Genomic DNA, 22,327 nt, shown 5'->3' on the forward strand with positions numbered 1-22,327 from the left:
GCTATGAAGACAAAAAGCTTGAAAAACATGCTGAAAAAGACAGGACACATAAGGCATTACAAATCAGATTAATTCTTGCAGAGGAATGGCAAGGCAGAGATGATTTTAAGCAACAGCTGAAAGAATAACTTCTTTAAACTGGGTCCCCTTACGGCACAAGAGCACATCATGATTTACAGCACCGGCCACTTAAATCACACTAACTGTGTCATATCCCTATCAGCCACCGATAGATTGGGTAGAGCTGTGAGAAGGCTTTGGAGAAGGAGAATTTTGCAGACTCTCGGAGAGCTTCTTTTCAGCATGCAAAGCCACCAAGGGGAAGGATGAAAGCATCCCTGATAGACGCAACAGACCAACACCACATTTTTCAGGGCCAGAGAGAACCTGCTGCAATAATCAAGACTAAGGAGACAGATGGGATGAGGTTCTGCCATGTAGATGCAGCAAAAGCTCTGCATTTCAGAAAGTTTTCTCCCTAAATAATCTGCAACATCTGGACACAAAGCAGCTGTACAAAACTAAAGAAATGCTCGGATCATGTATGGCAGACAGATGTGCCAGGGGAGGTTTAGGTTGCACATCAGGAAAAGGTTCTTCACCCAGAGGGTGCTGGACACTGGTACAGGCTCCCCAGGGAGGTGTCACAGCCCCAAGACTGACAGTGTTCAAGAAGAGACTGGACAACACCCTCAGACACATGGGGTGAACTGTGGGGTTGTCATATGCAGGGACACGAACTGGACTCGATGATCCTTGTGGGTCCCTTCCAACTCAGGACATTCTGTGATTCTGTGATAACTCAAGTTACAGCCCAAGTGATGGGCAGGACAGCAATACAGAATCAAAGAATCATTTTGTTTGGAAGAGACCCTCAAGATCATTGAGCCCAACCATTAACCTAACACTGGCACTAAACCATGTCCCTGAGAACCTCATCTATACATCTTTTAAATATAGTCTACAATGATCCCCAAAGGAAGGGATAAATATGCTTGGTGTGAAGTGAATAAGTACTCCTGCTCAGACAAGCTATGATCTAGCTGAGAGCTACAGAGACACTCCTTGAATGCAATTTGGAAACATGCAACAAGTCTGCAATAAGCAGGCAAACGTGCAATTCATCCATGCAGTGACAAGAAACAGGAGAAGATGCTGTGTATAAAAAAGCAGGGATCAAAAGACATCATGTAGAAGCCTCCTCTTAACCAGAAAGTTGGAGGAGGATTTCCATGAAGACACAAGAGAGTGTGACAAGAGACAGAAACAGTAAATAGAGGTAAAATATTCAAGAAGAGATGCATAGTGACCGTGTTGGTACAACGTCAAAGACTGAACTGCTAGAAACTTAGAATTATTCTTAAAAGCCCTGAATATTTGTCAAAATAGTGAACGTATGAAAAATCCTGGTAATGGCATTTCCTTAAATGGGGGAACCTGAAAATAACTGTGAGGTACAAACCTAGAGGCTACTGAAAGTCCTCAGTGATGATATTTTAAAGTTTGAGTCATGTGATCATGGCAGGCACGCAAGGAAATTAAGTGTCACATTAATGCCATGTGGTAGGACGGTGGGTTAAGATCGTCTTTCAGAAGTTTATTACCACCAGGGCCAGTGGAACTACTCACAGGGATAAAAAGCCATGAAGAAGAGTGTCTTTGCTGAGTTCAAGGCTTAACGTCTAATGATATTCAACTTTAATAACGCCATGCCCACAATTGCTAGAAAATATTACAGACACAAAAGGTGGAATAGCTACAGCAAAATCAATCATAAAGTCACCATTAAAATGGCAGGTGGCTGTAATGTCAACGATATTTTAAAAGCAGTTGCCATTTAAGAAAACTGCTGTGGCACAGTGAATGGACATTTCCCATGAAGAAGAATGTCAGCTTGAAATCTAGCTAGCGGAGAAGAATTCACTAAATCTCTTACGAAATGTTTTGGCTTGTAATTTCTTTTATCTATAAAAAGAAGGGAAAAAAAAAAAAAAAAGAATTGATTTTTTCTGACCTCGGGAAACTACTAAAAGGCAACAGCAAAACCCATATCCTAGAGTGCTGCCAAATAAAAGTAATGAAAACATGAATTGTAGCCCCATTTTTTTCAGGATTTGGACAACACAGAAGAGGGGTTTGGAAAGAGTTAGCTTAGGACAGAGAAGCAAGCTGGTGGCTCTGTGGGTGAGCTTCTCAGCCTGATTTGCTCAGCCTGCGGCCCCTCAGGAGAAGCAGGACATATGCTCAGACTCTCTGGACAGAATCCCATGCTCAGAAAAATGGTCTGATTCTCACTAATATCTTAATTTCCTCTCCTGTCCAATTTATTTAGGGCATTCAGCGGATCACATGAATTGCTCTTCCGCAAACATGTAATTGCGAACTTTAAAATTCTTCTCCAGTTCCAAGTAAATGTCCTTAAGGAAGAAAAACATGGATCAGTGGTGAATCATGTTTGCTCCCTAATTTAAGGAACTTCTTAACTCTAAGGCACCTGAAGGGAAAATGTTTCATGCATGACCTTCAGTTACAAAGGTTCTGTTATGCTTTAAAAGCCTTTAACTATATTTGCAATGTCAAACTTGCAGCAGACATCTTTTCGGCCAGGGACCATCACTCAGTCTGACTCCCGAGAGGAAAGGAGCGTTCAGCACTGAACAGCAGACAGACCTCTACAGCACAGCATGTGAAAACATTCTCTGCACAGAACTCCTGGGCCCTGAGATGGTAGATATATATATATATATATATATAAAAAAAAAGCACAATAATCTTTTATATCCACATCCATAGCATACAGAAATGTTCACCCTGCTTTAAAATTCAACAGTTATTCATAATAATTCCTTTGAACATCTCCCAAATGTCCTCTGAACATCTCAGAATTAAAAGCTGTATAGGAGTGATTTGTCAGAGATATCCTTATGTTTATTTTTATTTGGCTTTTCTTGGTTGCAATAAATTTTCACACAGTACACATTGAACTATATCAATATACCAAAGACCAGACTGAAATATATCCTGGCAAATCTGTTTCAAAGGGGTCCATTTCCTAGCTGTAGAACTACCTATCAGGAGGAATAATTCAAATTACAATTCCTACAATGTCAGTAGAACACAGGAAAAAAATCCTATTTTAACTTCTTCGGGAAGCTGGTGAATTTTGTGTACCAGGTTCTGCTTTTGCAGAACAAAGCCTGAGCAATATGCAAGGGCAATGGATTTAGATGTTAATCTTCAGGAAAATCTGCCCTAGGATGCATTTCTATTTAAAAGGTGGTTTTAATTTAATCCGTGATGCCATGGGTGTATCTACTCAGCTCTTTTCCTCTTTGTGAAATAAATCGCACTGTAACATCTCAGCCATCCTTACTCGGACACCAACAGCTTCAGAATTGTCTTACCATACTCAGAAATGGAACAGATGCATCACCAGGGGGCTATTTTCACTGTATATTGATGCATTTACGATACACATAGACACTACACAACACAGAAAAGCACAAGGAGTTTGAAGAGTGCTTACCGTAAGTGAGAATATACAGTGGTTTCCCGTTGGTATCCATAGTGGTTAGGCAAGGAGCTTTCGGTGAGATGGTTCCCCATCGCTGCAAAGCTGCTTCCAGGGAAGGCGGCCAGTTTGTAACCACACCTAACTGCTCCCCACGCATAGCCAACATCTGAGCTCCTTCTGGCTTTGGCTGGTTTGGATCTGGCTGTTGAACTTATGATTATGAAAAGATACACAGTTACCATGTAAATTCTATACCCTGTGTACACCTCTGTAACCAAGAGAACAAGTTACCTTTGCAAAACATCCTGAAAACAAGAACATGTTAGGAGGTATTGAGAAGCAAGAGAGAAATGTAACAGAATCATTAACTTTTAGCTTCAAGAGAGATGAAGTAACCGAAGTATCTCAAGAATGAACATGCTTAGCCTTACACTCGCTCTACAAGCAGGGAAAGAAACTGCTGACACAGCATGCATATATTTCTCTTTGAAATAATCAACCTTTCTTTATTCCTAAAGAGAGATGGGGAATACTTTTACCTGGCATAAATGCAGTAATGAGGTGAACTGCAGAACTGCTGAAGAAATTAATAAGCCACCAATAACAGATTGATTTAAGTTCTGTTACAGTGCTTTCTCATACACTACGATGAAGACTATTTAAATCAGCACATCCTGGCAAATCTTAATTCTCAAAGCACTGGCCTCCTTTAAAAGAAAAATATCATTTATTGACTTTATCCTTGATTCCATCTTACATTTAGTTCGTTTTTTCAATGCTTCTCTGTTACACAAAGGATGTGTAAAACATTTAACATGCTCCCTCACTGACAGTTTTTCTCATATTGCTGTTCAAAAGCAACGGGCGTCACCCAGAGCTGAACGTCCTCAAAGCAAAGCTTCACTCCACACTCTTCTGTGGTTTCTTTGCAAGCAGAACCAGGAACTGAGCAAACAAGATGGACTTTTGACTCTACAGCTCTACATTCAAGCTCACCACAGGCAGATTCCACTGAATAGCAGTGCTTTTTGGTACTTGCCAGTACAGGGATGGCTCAGCTTTCTAGAAAGTCAATGTGTGAGACAAACATTTTACATTGTTTTAATAAGAGATTCCCCAAACCTTTTGAAAAACAGTCATTTTACCTTCTAACAATTCCTCAAAGTCATCTACAAAGAACTCTCGTAATGGCGGTCGTTTGGGTCGTTTTAGTGTATTGACCAGCTGCTGAATCTTTGCTGACACTCTGCTGCTCACTGGTACTCCTGCAGGACAGGGATCAATGGAGACATCAGTCGATGGCTACGCTGAACGCCACCAGACGTTACGCAGGGTAAGAAAAAGGCGAGGACTGCAAGGCCACCACACCTACAGTTTCATGCCATGCCGTGACCCAAGTATCCAACATTAAGACCATTTCAGCAAAAAGGAACACAGATGCCTGGTTTAAATAAGAAACCAATACAATGTCAGAGCGAGCTTGCAAAATTAGTGGGGAAACAGCACATAGACGGAGGGTGTGAAGCACAGTGAAAAACCCCTCCCTACAGCAAATGTCAGTAACCTTAGAGAACACGTCCAGGTGGCAATGGCAATGGTCAGTGAGAAGACAGGCACTGGCTGTCCCCATGGCCACTGGTCACACTGACACGGTCTGACTAGATCACAGCTCAGCAAGGAGTGTGTGTCAGCGGCTCTGCCCCACCATTTATTCACCCCGTAGTGGACCTGTCCAACACCCATCCTAAACGTGGTTCACATCTTCGTATTACTTCAGCATGACCCTCTATCCACTGAACGTCCTGACTGCCAACCCCACCAGCCAGCGATCCCCAAAGAGAGCATGCTCGCCCATACAGTGCTTTCAAACAAAAAATACAATTCTGAACAGGAGCACGGGGCAAGCAGCACTTTTAGAGTATAACCCCATGAACCACCTCCCCCTTCCTTCTCCCTAGTCGAGTGCAAAGCCTCTGCAACATTCATATCATCTGTTCCTGAACAGCTCTCTGTCACTGCATTGCAGAAATTTCAACTTCCTACCCTTCCGTAAGGTTGGCTCCAAAACTTTTACCAAGTGGTTTTTAGGGCTGAAGCTGCTTAGTTTAGATGCGATACACTTGGCCAACAATTCCACACCCTGCTGAAATACTGTTTAATAAGTTTAAGAGGAGCAGTAAACAGGAAATGGTTTACAAATAACTGCTTTTCAAAAAAAACCTCAGAAAATAAAACTTCAAACATGTCACTTTTCAAGGCATAGCCATCCTGGCATGTCACATTCTTTGTCATTTAAAAACCAGACCAGCTGTAACAAGGCAGCACGATAAAAGCAGATCTAAAGAGATTCGCTACTTTCTTCTGCCAAGCAATTTCTACAGGGAGGCAGCTCTGCTGATTAAGAAGTTTTTCTCTATGTCGGCTTAATTTCTATCAGGTTATTTTAAGACTGTAAAGATGCTGCAACTTTGTACGTGTTTACAAGTGAAAGGTGCCCAGAAGAAACAAAGAGCAGATGCACACAGAAACCACTAAAAAGGTTCCAACACTCAAAACCAGTTTTGCTTTGTGACGTACCATCCCCAGTCTCCATAAGTTCAGCGTTTCCATACTTGGGTGCCACCCGTGCCGTTGATCCTTGTGGTCTTTCTACTTGTATTGAGTGTTCTGAGGTGTAAGTGGTAACATCTGGAGGGGCAGAATGATTTTCTGTGAAAAATAAGTTAAAAGGTTTAATCGTGTACCTCTAGGAGTGAAGGGCAGAAAAGCAAAGGGGGAAGGAAAAGATACCATTTGATTTTTATCTTCTCAACATCTGATCATGCGTTAAAAGTTAATGCACAAAACGAATGTATGCAACTAGCATGTACAGCATGATTTTAATAAAGTTTCTCCTGATTAAAACAGGGGCTGCATATCTGCAATCATATAAGCATTAGGCTAAAAACATTATACAATTAGTTTGTAGGTTCTCCACTGACATTTAATTTTATTCTAAGTTAAAGCTCGTGGACAGCTTCAAAAAGAAAAGACCCAGACAAATACACTTTGGATAGATTATTGCATCGTTTTTTTCTAAATGAAAAGAATACAGCATGTTGTCAATCACTTGCAAGTGCCAATGCATATCCCTTTTAGAACCTCTGTATTTTGAATATGCCCATTTTAGTTAAGAAAGGAATTTGTTCGTATATTAGGAAAAAAACCTCAGTCATAGCAGGGCTGGAAACTGGGGGAAAGAAAGAAAATGTAAAGAAACATAAACTTTGCATTGTGCATGGACACTTGCGTGTCTACTATTTTTAGACAGAGCTATTTCAATTCTTCTGCATAACAAAGACTTGCTTTCCAGAAGGCAAACACAATTTGGTCTGACTCACGCCAGCACCGCTGAACAATTCCACAGAGCGCATCTTTCTCTGCCACAGCCTCATCACTCAGCATGCTGCCACAGTTTGTTTTCCCATCTTTTCATGCCTGAGTCTGTATTACCTATGCATTTATACTATTTTTATGGGTTGTTTATATTTTTTTCCAGGTTTTTATCAGCATTAGAGTAGATGGAGATAAATACCATGATACAACTTCTCTCTCGATTGACAGAAATGATCCCCAGCAGCCTCTGAGATACAAAAGAAGGCAGGTCTTCGTTCTGCTGCTGCTGGAGAGGAATGAACTCCATTTTACAACAGGGTAAGAGTCTATAAAAATGCAAAAATTCTGGAAAAACTTGATCTCGTTCCAATACTATTTTCAATATGTCCTTTTTATTAAATCTGTCCTATAAGCATTATAGTGCCTTAACTTCACTACAATACCAACTTCTACAGTAAATTTCACCTCAAATGTACTTATAAAGCATTTTCATGACTCTTGAACTACGGATCACTGTAATTCTTGTGCATTCAATCCCAAATCCATGCACCATCAACACAGATAACTAATTCTTAAGGCTACACATACAGTTATGGGCATACTTCTCATACGAAGGTAGCATTTGACAGCCAATAATCATGCAAAATTAAGACAGGATATTAATGTCTGTGCTTGTTATTTAATGTTATATTCATGAACATCATAAGGAGTCAACCTTATCAAGCAAACACAGCATCTGGTTCAGGAAAAGAGAAGATGGCTTTTATCGTGCAGCTCAAAACCATCTCGCATCCCACACACATCCAGTTGAGCCTTTTCACTCTGATCACATCCAGTCTTATAATTTTTCCGAAACAAACACCTTATATTGTGCTATAAGTGACCAAGTGAAATATAATAGCTTTGAACATCGTCTTGTCATTAGCAGCTATTTTAGGCTCAGTACAATTTTTGCCCTTTCTTGTTAAGTGACAAGAACTTTTTATAGAACATGATTGAGTCACCCAACAACGAAGTCAATTAAAAATTGCTGATGTTTATCTTTTATCTTTTACTTACAGTGCATTTTTGCTATGCAAATAGGAGAGGAGATCATGACCAAGAAAATAATTGTACTTAGTCAGCTATTAGTAACATGAGAAAGTATTTTTAAAGTTAGCTATAGCTATAATTGTTTAAATCTTTCTAGTGAAGTATTTCATCTTTCAGACTTTACAAGGCAACCTGAATTGGAGTTAAAGTATCTCCTTTCAGGTTTTAGCACAGAGATAAGTTGTTTTCAATGCATGGCAGAGAAGACACATGATCCAAAGCACCGCAGAGCAGAGATGCTCTCCCTTCAGATCTATACACTTGAAACCAAATACTTCTTCGCAACACAGGATGCCAAGTAGGGTAAGATAACCTGAGAAAGAAGCTTCTTACTCTTTTGTATTGTAACAGGATTTCCTTTTGGAAAAGCAGTACTGGCACTTGAAATCACCTAAAAAGAAACTCTCTTCGCAAGGTGGTCACCACTTGGGCCATCCCAACCCCAAAAAGTGGGGTTTTAGTATCCTGGCTGCCCATCTGCTATTTACACGTCTGTTAAGAAAAACCCTTATCCAGCAGAAGAGGAACATTAAGGTTTGTCTTGCTGTGTTCCTTTACAGTATCTGCTCAACAGATGTCTTATCATGGCAATATCTACAGCTGTAGGTTTCAGCCATTAGATTTACAAATCCTCAGTCAGTTCCCTTCTCAGAGCCAGGCTTGGAGAAATGAAAGCCATACAGGCAAACATTTGGTCTGAACGACTTCTAAAGAAAAAGAGAATTGTTATGTGAAATGTACCCTTTTGTGTCTAGAACAGTCAATCCAGGCTTAGACTATGGACACGATCTGCTTGGTCTTCTGTCAGGTAGCTTGAAGCACTGTTTGAGGTTTAGTGAAGAATAATGATCCTGACACATCTGTTGCCTAAAAAGTCCAAACTGACAGCTGCATGACTTCAAAGCGTTTCCTCCATCAAACATACATATTTGCGTCACCTCCTCTTCCCATCTCTTTCAATATTCTTGCATTAGAAGATCACAGATAGAACAGCTGTTTCCAGTTAAGGCTCTCTTCATTTCTGCCACTGCAGTGATATAATTTACCCCGTTTACTGAAAATCAGAAAGAACCAACAATGCGGAGCACATTCACGCAGGGATGGAGCGTGTGTGCCAACAGAGCCCCATGTTTGAGGAGAAGCAAAGAGGTGGAGGAATACTTTCCAGCCAAGTCTGGAAGCACAGGTAAGTACCATGTATTTGAAAAGCCTCTGGGAACTCAAAAGGCATCCCTGTAATATTATACTTGAAGAAAATGTAGCTTTTTCACCCAAACAAGCTGTCTCTTGTGGTTGTCAGGGAAGGGAAACTCAGAGTCAGAGCTGTGGCTTTTGGCATCAGCTGGGTCTCTACCTTATTGATATCCAGGTGACAGATAGTATTTTAAACTACTCTACTGTATTATAAATTAGTATTTCCTCCCAGAACAAATAAGAATTTTAAGGTTGTCATAGAACTATCGGTCATGCCTTATGGCACATATTTACTTTATTAAAAGCCTAGGCAGCCTTTAATGTGGATAGAGGCCTTTGATTTTCAAGTAGAAACATTTGAAGCATATGACACAAAGATTAAATGCACCTAGAGGATCAGAATCTTGTAGTGAGATGTTTAACTCTTTATATAAATTTACAGTCATAAGTAAGTGCTGTGGGATTTTCATTACATGAACTTTCTGAGCTTCGGGATGTGCTTTCTCTCCTTGATTTTTATATAGGTACAGATCCAAAAAATATAATACAGACAAACAAAAGCTTAAAGACCTTAGATACATATATACATAGTACTGATGCAAAGATGGGTCAGAACATTAGGTATTTTTTACAGATTTCACTGGTTTGACCTCTAAGTTCAAGAATTAACCAATACAACTGTGATTCCTATGGCAAAATAGAGATTCTCCCTGTAGTTTAGTACAGACACCTCAGCATTGTAAAGCTCAGAATAAATACTTAAAGGCCGTCTATCCTAAAGTAGAACTTTGGCCATAATAAAGGAGCTGCGGCAGCCAAATTAAATGAACAGTGTAATAACGAAAGCATATAATAGCTTATGCAAATTATCTAAATGATCCACAAAGCTAAATTCTGATTATATTAATTATATTATAGCCAATGCTTTTTATCAAACCCTTCACAAGACTGCATTACAGTACTTAAACTGGAAAAATCTCCCATTGATTCTGTGATGCACCCTGGAGGTCAAATCCTAGTGTGTATCAGAATGGAGAGCCTCTTTTCGGTTATGATTAAAGGTCTTTCCTGTTGCCCCTTACATTTATATTTATCAAAATTGGCATCTTCAGAGTATGGCACGAAATCCTTATATATTTATAGATGATTTCTCTCCTGTAGGCTGATCTGTCTCTGGAGAACAACTCCCTGGACCAAAGAAATGTCAAGCTATGGGAATGTATGTTCTTTGTGGTCAAGAACAAGTTGTCTCCAGAAGCTGAGGAGCTTCAGAGAACAGGATTAGTTTTCTCTCTCTCTTTCTCTCTTACCAAAGAGGATTATTCATCTATGATCACTGGCGTACTGCCTCTGCAAGAGCAAGGCTATCTGTGGGAAGACTTCCAATCTCTTACCTCTCAGAATACACTGAAACTCAAAATCCACCTCTTTGGATTGAAAAGAAACAAAAGAGCCATTTAATTTCAAATTTTTACAGAAAGCAGCTCATCCATGAAGAAATAAATTTTATAGTTATCATCTGTGCAGCTTCTCTTACGTTTCCAGCGATCTTAGCAACAATGACTGATGGTAACCTAAGATCACGGTCTCAATCTGTTAGCAGATATTACTCATGTTTTGTCTCCAAATAACCTTTACATTACTACATCACAACTACAGTTCCACCAGAGATGCAATTTAAGGTATCTTATTGTCAGGATGAATAAAAATCTGTACACACTGAGGTAAGCTTAACTGCTTCCTTCAAAGAAGAGATCCTTCCAGTCAAGAACAAGGCAAAATAAAACAAGTTAAAGCAGCAGTATTCTTCCTCTTCTGCAGAATACTGCCATGTTAATTTAGCTCTATAAATGCTGTATTATTTACCGCAAATTCTGTGATTATAAAAGAAGACTTTCTGTGCCAGATTTAAAATTACTGAAATGTCACATCATAAAGACGCTATATTTAAAGACACATTAAGACTTGGTGTGTGAGTAATACAACCTTTTAGAGTTTGGATAAATTTAATTCTCTATGCTATAATTTCCTCTAGCATTTCAAGATGAAGTCACAGAATATACCAAATGGAATGACTAATATGTTCAGAGTGTATGTGTTTCTAAAACAGGGTTCTAAGCTATTCATTTAGCATGAATTTTAAGAATACAATAGAAATTCTTCCCCTGATTGCAATTCAGCAATTCCAGACCATGGTGAGAGGATTACTTCTCTGAAAATACAGGTGTTGTATCAAACTATACTCAGAGAAGAAAAAAAAAGGGATACAGACTACTGTTCCAGCACATACAATCAGGAACATTTAAGATGTTTTCATGTGTCTCATTACATACACTTGAAAAAGAATGATCAGTTGGGGAACAGTCACACAAAACTGCATTTCATATGAGTAGCAGAACAGTAGCAAGGTTGCTTTATCTCTTCCAATATAGATTCCAACGGATTTTTAGAGGCACTCAAAATACACAGCCCCAGCAAGAATGCACCCAAAGCAGATGCCCCGTATAATAAACAGCAACTACTGGAGAATGAAGGGAAAACAACCCTGCTTTCCATGTGCCTAATCAAGTAGCTGCCTCATTTTAACGAAGACTAATGTCAATGGCACAATATTCAGAAATAATGAATGTCTGTGAAGCTTAGCCCTAATGGAAAGGAAGCTTTGACTTCCTAGGATCTTTCCAAAGGATATAAAACCAAGTTACTACTAATAATAACACCTTCCTTCTCCAAAGGTATGTAATAGTCTTTTCCAAGGACTGCAGTAGCTAGATATCCCAGCCCAAGTATACTAGATTCAATTAAGGGCAGAACAAAATACCTTTAAGAGGACCTACTGTTAACAGAATTATCAAAAATCACTCAAACTATGTATTTAAAGTGGTGTGGCAGCAGGGGAAACTTGTATGCGAGCAATCTGTAATACTGCACTGATTTTCCTCACTGATGGACCCTACAGAGACCTTTTCTAGCGCTAAGTAATGGAAACCATGCAACTGCACATTTTGAGATATTGAGGAGCCAACAGCTAGACCCTGTTTGACACAACGCAAGTTTACCCCCACATCTAAACTGCCAGTTGTTTTTTTTCTTCTCGTGAAATAAGAGCATAAGACTGTCTCTCAATATAACATATGTCAATAGAAAAAAAAGAAAGAAGAAAAGGCACAGGAAAGACTTTTTTAAGACTTCATATAGCAGCATGAGCTGAACATGGGAGACAAAATTCACGTTAAACTGGGCATACTCAAAATGTCTGTATACTAACCTATATGCGTCTGAGCCATAACATCAGCTAGTCTGTGTGCAGCACCGCTGCCTCCGCTTTGTGTCGAGGAGGAGGATGTGGTTGATGTCGTAGAGCCGTGGATCGCTTGACTGATCCAATGTTCCATGTTTATGCTCCCCTGACTTGAGGTGGGAGTTCCCTGCGAGTCGCCCTGCACGGAGCCTTCATCTTCTGAACCAGAAGAAGTATCTAGTAATTAAAACCAGCTTGTTAACTTGCAGTGCTTTGGGGTTTTCTTAATAGAAATAAGGCATGTTCATATTACAAGTCTAAAGATAACTGTCATTAAGAAAAACTCACGAAGGTAGGCAAACATAAAAAGAAATATCTGTAATACTGAAAGCCCTAGAATGAAGTGAAATGCTAACAGTGCACCGAGAGAGCTTTCCTGCTCTTACGCCATGGCTTGTGTATTATTGTACAAAAATAAGGATAATAAAAGAGTCTTCCTTTATAATGTGGCTTGAGAATCTGAAGATCTCCAACCATTTATTAACAGTACGGAATACCGAAAATATTTTCCTAAGCTCACTCCACAAAGTCTGTGAAAAATTTTTCCAGCTGTAGAAAGCCCATCCGTCTGAATGAGAAACCGAGTCCCAGCTGGATCCAGCGAGTATGAGAATTCATGAGATGTGGGATATTTTCACAGTCTAGTAAGTAAAAGAGCAGATAAATTTGCAAAGGAATAGCACGACTGATTGTAAAGACAAAAATCCATTACAGTGTTAGGGAATAAACTAGAAACTTGAACTTTTGAGTCACAGAAAATATGACAACGTGGCCATAGTTAGGGCCTCATAAGACCAAAAGGACCAGTGCTAGCTGAGGTACCACCAAGTGCAATGCCACAGTTGCCTTTCCAACCACTGAGTTCACCTTCTCTTTGAACATACCTTGACGTTATGCTCAGCGGGCTTCAAATGACATTTCCATCACTATCTATGCAGGCAGATTATTAGTTCATGTCAGTACAAAGAACCATTTTTAAAATTCTCATAAAACACAGAGAGACGCTCACCTGGAGGTGTGTAGGCATCCATCGATGTTTGCACCACCAATGAACGTCGTTTCGAGGGCATCGGGACCGCCATTTTCCTTTCTTTATGTTTCGCAAGGGCTGCCTGGACTGCTTCCGTGTGGACATCTGGAAGGAGAGAGAGATTTCAAGCCGGCATTCAGACAGGAGCTGTTTGCTTGTTTGTGCATTCCCGTGCAGGTTCGTTTGTACGCAGGCTGGGCTGACAACGCCTGTCAGTGATGAAAGGCTGAGAACGCAGGGGATCTCAGAGGATGTGTGAGCAGAAAAAGCAGCTACAGTGAAAAGCGCCGCACCAACAAACAGGCCCTTTGAGCTGTACAAAATCCCCAGAACAGCGTTGCAGTATTTGAAGAGTAGGAACCCCGCTTCGCCAGAGCAAACCTTTGTTTAACCAAGAGCTGTTACTTCAGCAACCGTCAAGTGTTTCAGTGGAAGCGTGGTGTACCAACAATGCCTGTTTTTACAATGAATGAGGTTTCCACATTACACAAAAGTCACAGAGACTAAGCGAACAGGAACATTTGCTGGAAAGGTAAGAGGTATGTGAAGTGTCACAAAAGAAGCGGCAGCAGGTCCCCCACTCCCAAATCCTCCTCCTGCCCCCTTCACTTGGCTTTATTCACAGAAAAGTAAGTATTATGTAGGGTTGGCCTGAGGCGGAGTGAGAAGAAAACGCACCGTGAGCACACGCCTGGTGCTTCACAGGTTGGTGCCAATGGATCCAATGGATCCCTTCACAGTATCACAGTATCACAGTATGTTTGGGATTGGAAGGGACCTCAAAAGATCATCCAGTCCAATCCCCCTGCTGGAGCAGGAACGCCTGGGTGAGGTCGCACAGGAACATGTCCAGGCGGGTTTTGAATGTCTCCAGAGAAGGAGACTCCACAACCCCCCTGGACAGCCTGTTCCAGGCTCTGTCACCCTTACTGAGAAGAAGTTTTTTCTCAAATTTAAGTGGAACCTCTTGTGTTCCAGTTTGATCCCATTACCCCTTGTCCTATCATTGTTTGCCACCGAGAAGAGCCTGGCTCCATCCTCATGGCACTCACCCTTTATATATTTATAAACATTAATGAGGTCACCCCTTAGTCTCCTCTTCTCCAAACTAAAGAGCCCCAGCTCCCTCAGCCTTTCCTCACACAGGAGATGCTCCACTCCCTTAATCATCTTCGTTGCCCTGTGCTGGACTCTCTCCAGCAGTTCCCTGTCCTGCTGGAACTGAGGGGCCCAGAACTGGACACAATATTCCAGGTGTGATCTCACCAGGGCGGAGTAGAGGGGAAGGAGGACCTCTCTCGATCTACTAGCCACCCCCCTTCTAACACACCCCAGGTACCATTGGCCTTCCTGGCCACAAGGGCACAGTGCTGGCTCATGGTCATCCTGCTGTCCCCAGGACCCCCAGGTCCCTTTCCCCTACACTGCTCTCTAATATGTAATTTCCCAACCTATACTGGAACCTGGGGTTGTTCCTGCCCAGATGCAGGACTCTACACTTTCCCTTGTTAAATTTCATTAGGTCATTCCCCAAAGGGTTATAGCCCTTCTCCATGAAGACATCCCCAGTGAGGAGCTTCTCTACCCTTCACATGTATATACAGCAGTCTGCCTCCCCAGGTCTGAAAAAGGGCATTTATCATATTTAAAAGACAACAGCAACATGTTTTGATTAATTACTTAGTTTTGTGCAAATCTTTTCATTACTACCACAACTATACATTGAAATGAGTCTAATTTCAGTTTACTATCTTGCGTATTTCTATTGGTTTTGGACAAGACACACGTGAGGAGACTGTATGCAAAACACATGGCAGACAACAAGTCACTTATGGTTAAAGAAGTTGCCACAATGACCATTTGGCAGATGACTGAGAGCACGTTAGAGGTTCCCTTTTAACCAGTCACGGTTAGCTGTAGGAACCGTCGCAAGTTGTGGGCACTGTTTAGCTGTTGCCATTTGTGAAGCAGGAGCGGAGTGCAGCAGGTTTAATCCCAAGTGACCCCCCTTCTGCTGCTGCTGAGTTTGTCTGAAGACCCCCCTTGCAGGCAGGTTTGGCAGCACACGGCCTGTTTCGTACCCCTGTGTCGATGTGGTGGCAGCTCTGAACAGGCAGTGTTCCCCCAGAAAAGCAACAGGCAAGTGAAGAGTATATATATATATATGTGTACATCTTTATTTAAAGAGCTGTTGGTTGGATCACGCCAGGATAAGTAACTTGTTTAACAACTGGGAAGGATGATTGGAAGCGTGAAATGATACACTCTGCCGATAAGCCGCAATGCCTCATTTTTAACAATAGTGTTCCCTATCTTCTGCCAGGGCTTAATCACCTCTCAGTGGAAAGACTGCAAGGAAGAGTAAGTGTAAGAAAAAGAATGTTATCAGCTGCTTCTGTGATTTGCTTCTTGCCTTTGTTTTAAATCATGAAGAGGACGAGCACGTCAGCGAAGGCAAAGCAAGAAAAGCAAACAGCAAAGCTGGAAAAGCACACTCAGAAGATAAAAGAGCTGTGTGGCCAACAGACCAAAATGGAAGCAGATTGGAAGGCTAACATCAAACCAGAAAACCACTTCTCTCCTGTCAAGTCATTATTGTAGAGTAGAAGGTTTAAGGTCTTTGTTATAATTAAAACATGGTGAAAAGTTTATGTGAACAGTATCAGGCTAAGAAAATAAACAATGTAAGTCTTCACTGAACAGCATGTCCCCAAGATAAATTCCTACCTGCTCACTCCACACGAATGCCAATAACATATACAGGACTGAACACGCTCACTAGTAGTTTGTGTTTCTCACCCAGTGAACTGGGAAAATTCTTGGTTTTCCTTCAAAGCACAGCAATTAGATATCAAGCAGTCAAATATGAGTTTTTCCTTCAAAAAAACCCCAACCTCTACAGCAATTTTTGGAAGACAATAAATTTTGCTGATCAAGACAGGAAGAACTCTTTGTATACTATTGCATTTAGGACTGGTTTTTACTATACTAGGAAGGAGATGAGATGTAACTTAAATTCTGTAAAAGTTTTCTAAAGGAGAACAGTTGACAGAAAATAATTCTTAAAATGCTTAGTGACAGCTGGACACTGAATCATAATTTGCAAATTCTTTGATTTCTTTTTTGATGCTTTTTTGATGCAAGAAGGTAAACTCATCAGCTTAATTAAAAAACTCTCTGCAGGGGTTTGATTATCAAATGAGTCCACAGGAGTCCAGGAATTGAATTGTTTTCTTAATAAAGCACATGCCTGATATGTCAATTTGTAATGGGTTACTGTGGAATAAACCAAACTGAAGATTACTTCAAAGAAACAAACAAACATACACAACAAAACAAAAACCAAACCAGGAAGGAAAAACAATGGAAAATATAAGAAACTCTAAATAAACAAGAGAGAAGCTGCCCGGGGACAAGAAACACATCCACCTGCTCCCAGCCTGGCCTGCAAGGTCAGCTCGTCAGGAGGCATCACTCAGAGCACAGAGGCTACTAAAGAACAGGACACGTGTCCAGAAAAGGCTGAGGACAGACAGTCCAGAGATGGTCCAGGGACTATCAGCAACAGCTTCCAGGCATTGAGGGGGAGAGGAGATAAAAGCAGCAGAAACAGTCAAGCTTGGATGAAAAATCTTTTCACAATGTTCTCTCCCAGGAATAAAACGCTTGGCTTTATTGAGCAGTGTCTCTAAGCATCTAAAGAAAAGCTAAGGATTAGGTAAAGAATGAATAACAGCCCATATGGTTTGTATGGTCTTCTTTCTGAATAAAAGCCTATTGATGCTTTCTGAAGATGCCCTTCAACGTATTTTGACAGTCTTGTATAGAGTGGGACTTCTAAAGCTAATGAACAACATTCAAACCATTCACACCTACAGACTAAGTCCCAAAGTACTGAGAAATCAGAGACATGAGGAAAAGCCAGACTGATAGTTAAGAATGACACTTGAGAACAACTCATGGGTTACATCTATCCTGTAACCACAGAATGACAGAAATAGTAAGCAGGTACGTTCCCACCAAATATCAGATTCAGGTATCATAGAATGGACTCATAGAATGGTTTGGGTTGGAAAGGACCTTAAAGATCATCTAGTTCCAAGTGCCTCGCCATGGGCAGGGACACCTTCCACTAGACCAGGTTGCTCAAAGCCCCGTCCAACCTGATCTTGAACACTTCCAGGGATGGGGCATCCACAGCTTCTCTGAGCAGCCTGTCCCAGTGCCTCACCACCTTCACACTAAAGAATTCATTTCTAATATCTAATCTAAAACTACCTTCTTTCAGTTTAAAGCCATTATCCCTTGTCCTATCACTACTTGCCCTTGTAAAAAGTCCCTCTTCAGCTTTCCTTTAGGTCCCCTTTAGGTACTAGAAGGCTTCTGTAAGGTCTCCTCAGAGCCTTCTCTCCTCCAGGCTGAACAACCCCAACTATCTCAGACTGTCTTCATGGGAAAGGTGCTCCAGCCCTCTGATCATCTTTGTGTCCTCCTTTGGACTTGCTCCAACAGGTCCATGTGCTTCTTGTGTTGGGGGCCCCAGAGGTGGATGCAGTTCTCCAGGTGGGGTCTCATCAGAGCAGAGCAGAGGGGCAGAATCACCACCCCCAACCTGTTGATCATGTTTCTTTTGATGCAGCCCAGGACATGGTTGGCTTTGTGGGCTGCAAGCGCACATTAACAGCGCATGGTGAGCGTCTCATCAACCAACACCTCCAAGTCCTTCTCCTCAGGGCTGCTCTCAACACATTCTCTGCCCAGCCTGTATTTGTGCTTTCCATACAAATGCTTCGCTTTTCTCCAGGTTTTAGCTTTGCTTTTCTGATCTACAGGCCAACTTTGCTGGTGTATCACACGGAATGTTAACCAAAATACAACTAATAATCTCTTTTTGTAGTTTTATGAAGCATGGTTTTAAATCTAAACAGAAACGTACACCCCTCACCAAAGAGTGACCTTGGTGATTCACTTCTCATCAATTTGAGCAAGAGCGTGGTCATTCTTTGCCTTTATCTTGGTGAAAAATGGGCTACAGTGCTCATCATATTGTTTGTGACCCATTCCCTTTCATTGCTTGCCCCTTGTCTGTCTGTAGCAGCTTCTGAAAAAATACATGGAGACTTGCAACAGGAATTTATAGAATAGTAACTGGAAGCTCGTTGTTCACTGAAGGAAGAAAACCACATTTGTGATACACACTGGGACAAAGTACAGTGAGCATAAGAAGACCGGTCCAAGTTCCCTTGGGATGGGAAATTGCTTATACCCCCCGAATCCCATCAGCACAACGCCGTTTGTATTCTCCACATATCACAGAGAGCATCAGCAGAGAACATCACACTAGAATTTCAAACCATCTCTGGCAGGGTGATGCCCCTTGTATTGCAGGTCTGACAAAAGGGTCTGAACTGTCTTCTCAATCTACCCTGGCACACTCAAGCTAACTGAATTCATCATATTGTGATTGAGCATTGCTTTAAAACACAAATTTCATCTTAAATTTTCCTGAAAAAATAGTTAATGTATGCAGCTTTCATTAATTAAAAGGAAAAAATAAAAAGTCAACAAATCCCCCACTTCTCTTTCCTCCTAGTGTGGCACGCTACAATTTCTCACCTATTATAAACTTCAGACAGAGTTTCAAACACAAGTATACCTTGGTGTAGTTGCACTCAAGTCTTCTGAAAAAGTCCCAAGTCTAAGTGGAAAGAAAATGCTGCCAGGCAAAATGTTCTTTCATGTAGAAGTCTGTGACATTCTAACTACACTGTTACAGCTGATAAAACGTCCCCAGGTCCCGACCCTCCAAAAGGCTCCTATAGATAACGAAATCTTTATACCCTTCCTACCTGGACTTTCCACAAGAAAGTCTCATCAGAAAATCTAGGGCATAGAGTAAAATATCACCACTTCTGTGTACAGTAGTAGGAACCAATGCACAGTTCCTATCTGCCATTGTCCTCCACTGTTTCAGGTTGGCCAACCATATGTTGAATGCAATTTGTGAGTTTGAATTCAAGGAATCAACAAATTGGAAAGAGTAAAGAAAGACGGTTGGGAAAGCTGAATTTGTGGTGTCAGTATTCAACCTGACACGTATTTCTTATAGGCTGCCTGATAACACCTAGCAAACCCCAGACAAATCGACTCTGTCCCCAGTCTTCACTCTGTTGTATTCAATAATTTTTATTTGTTTATTCTCTTCCTTTATTTTCTATGAGAGGACAGAGAGAGCAAGCATACTTCTGGGAGCAAAGTCAGGAAGTGAAATACAAAGGAACTGATGAAACAAGAGAAAGTTTCCCTTTGAAGAGCTAATGATCTATTAAACAAGAGATGAGGCCTCAAAACAGTGGGCAGAGAAATTAAAACTGGCACAGAGAATGAGGGTCCATAAGCTCAGACTCCAAGAGCCCATGGCTTTGGTCACTGCGCTCCACAATCAGAAATTCTCATCTGTTGCAAACAGAGGGAAATTCCTCATTTCCACCGTCGGGACGGGTTGTGCAGCTTTCCCGGGAGGTGCTCTGCTTAGCACAGGCGTTCTTGTCATCTGGTTTATCTTGTAACTTGGCACAATGCTGTGCTCCTTGTTTAACTGGAAAGGCTTAGGAAATAAAACCATCCCGCTAGCACACATCACTGCACAGCTCCAGCTTGATATGGACCCCGTTTTCTCCACCGTCGTTCCCAGCTTTATCCCTCCGTGCGATCTAATGGCTGCATGCTCAACACATCAGTGCATCTGACTGTCCATGGACAAGGCAGCAAGCCCATCTCTGCTTCTGTGGAACCAAGCATCACAGCAAACCAGTGGGAGACCAGAGAGGCAGTGGTTGGCACAGCTGTGCCCCAGGGACGAGCCTGTGCTCAGAGGCTGTTCATTTAAACACAATCAACACGGGAGACAGCAACCTGTCCTCAACAAGGAGGACAAGGAATTTGAGAAGGACAAAGAATTACTGGAGGGAGTCCAGCAAAGAGCTACAGAGATGGTGAGGGGTCTGGAGCATCTTATGACGAGAGACTGAGAGAGCTGGGTCTGTTCAGCCTGGAGAAGAGAAGCTGAGAGGGGATCTCATCAATGTCGACAAATATCTCAAGGGTAGGTGTCAAGAGGATGGACCAGACTCCTCTCAGTGGTGTCCAGAGATAGGATGAGGGGCAACAGGAACAGACTGAAACACAGGAGGTTCCATCTGAATATGAGGAGAAACTTCTTTACTTGGAGGTGCAGAGCCCTGGAACAGGCTGCCCAGAGAGGTTGTGGAGTCTCCTTCTCTGCAGACATTCAAACCCACCTGGACACATTCCTGTGTGATCTGCTCTGGTGAACCTGCTTCAGCAGGTGGGTTGGACTGGATGATCTCCAGAGGTCCCTTCAGCCCCAATCATTCTGTGACTCTGTGACTGGGTGAAAGCAGATGTTCAGGAGATAGCTGTGTTAACTGCTGACAGGTGGACAGTGTCCAAAGGTTAAATAATAATGCCTAAAAACACAGTAGTAAATCCTGTTCATTACAGATTGCTTATACTCTTTACCCCCTTTTCACCGTATTCTTCAAGCACGTATTACCTACATTTTTGATAGCCTGGAATGTAGAATCATAGGATGTCCTGAGTTGGAAGGGACCCACAAGGGCCATCGAGTCCATGTAATTTTTTCTGGGGGGAGATGTGACAATTTTTTTCTTCAACCAGTAGTTGGGTTGGCACACAGAAAGAGAGCCTGGCCAGGAGTTTCAGTCTGGTTTGTATTGGCTCTGGGATAGGAAAAGTCTCTTCTGAATTTTTACCAAAGTCTTTTCTGTAGAGCATACTTTCTCTCCTCCTTGCACAAATGTATGTATATTTATAGTAAGTGGCGAGTTTCCCCTGTGACAAGCTGTCCTCTCCCAGCTACTGACTTTGGGAAGGCGGTACATATGATCCTTCTGGGCTCAGATGAGCTCCACAAGCAAATGAGCTTTCCTTTCCTGAAGGCAGAAAGCAATTGTTACGTGGTGAACAAGGTCAGCCTTTTCCTGGTCCACATATGGAGCCTCGCTGCGGCATCTCATGTTTCCCTACAGCTGCTAGAAGAACACTCCCATGCAGCGCGCATCCTCGCGTGGTGTGGAGCGTGATCCCGAATCGCCCTTCCCTTACACCCCATCAACAGGGACACCCCATTGCTGACTTGGGCCAGACACAGTCCTTGGAAGCTCTGAACTGTAACTGAGACATCTGAAATACATCGCTTATTCCTAGTCCTCCCACAGATTTTTGCAGCTTTTAGCAGGAGAATGAGTTTTATACTTCTTGTTCAGCTCCTTTTTAAGAAACAAAAACCTATTCAACAAACTGCAGTCGCATTCTTCCTCAGTGTGAAGGGTTTGTTAAAATTTGGTTTAAAGTGCCTCAGCAGCTTCCTTTATTCGGTATTAGCTGCATTTGCTCCACGTGCACGTCAAACACTCAACATACTGTAAGCAAAGTGATACTGCCTCACGGGTCAGGGATCTGTTAGTTCTGCAAGGATCACAAAACAGGGCACTCCTCCCATGGCAAACATCGGCTACATTAAAAATTTCCACGTTATAAAACTGCTCCTCACGCCCCCTGCATAAAGTGCCTCAGCACACAAAAGAAAAACAGAATCTTGTTTTGCACTTAAATCAGGTCTTGTGGTTGCCTGTCAAGTAGTTCTCTTGTATCTAATTTATCACGCAGCCCTAGTTTTTTTTAAGAAAATAAATTAGACTTGCTGTAGACAGGAGTTGTGCATTGTTATAATCAAGATAGCACAAGTCTGTTTCTACGTGTGTTCCAGATAAAATAC

At 41.7% G+C, this 22,327-nt stretch overlaps 1 protein-coding gene across 4 annotated transcripts in view; it reads right to left on the reverse strand.

Moving 5' to 3' along the window:
• The window catches only part of DIP2C (disco interacting protein 2 homolog C), a 322,911-nt gene that overhangs the window by 104,465 nt on the left and 196,119 nt on the right, over positions 1-22,327 (reverse strand). For 2 of the 4 annotated variants that reach the window (XM_065050486.1, XM_065050487.1), the window contains exons 5-10: positions 13,486-13,611; positions 12,444-12,653; positions 7,089-7,175; positions 6,092-6,223; positions 4,660-4,779; positions 3,527-3,724 (exon numbers count right to left, since the gene is read on the reverse strand). In XM_065050486.1, the coding sequence (XP_064906558.1) occupies positions 3,527-3,724; positions 4,660-4,779; positions 6,092-6,223; positions 7,089-7,175; positions 12,444-12,653; positions 13,486-13,611 (873 nt within the window). The remainder of the gene's footprint in view (positions 1-3,526; positions 3,725-4,659; positions 4,780-6,091; positions 6,224-7,088; positions 7,176-12,443; positions 12,654-13,485; positions 13,612-22,327) is intronic. The other 2 variants (XM_065050483.1, XM_065050485.1) reach the window with 1 other exon arrangement.

The sequence above is a fragment of the Columba livia genome, chromosome 2 (genome assembly GCF_036013475.1).
Source record: "Columba livia isolate bColLiv1 breed racing homer chromosome 2, bColLiv1.pat.W.v2, whole genome shotgun sequence".
Classification (NCBI taxonomy): domain Eukaryota; kingdom Metazoa; phylum Chordata; class Aves; order Columbiformes; family Columbidae; genus Columba; species Columba livia.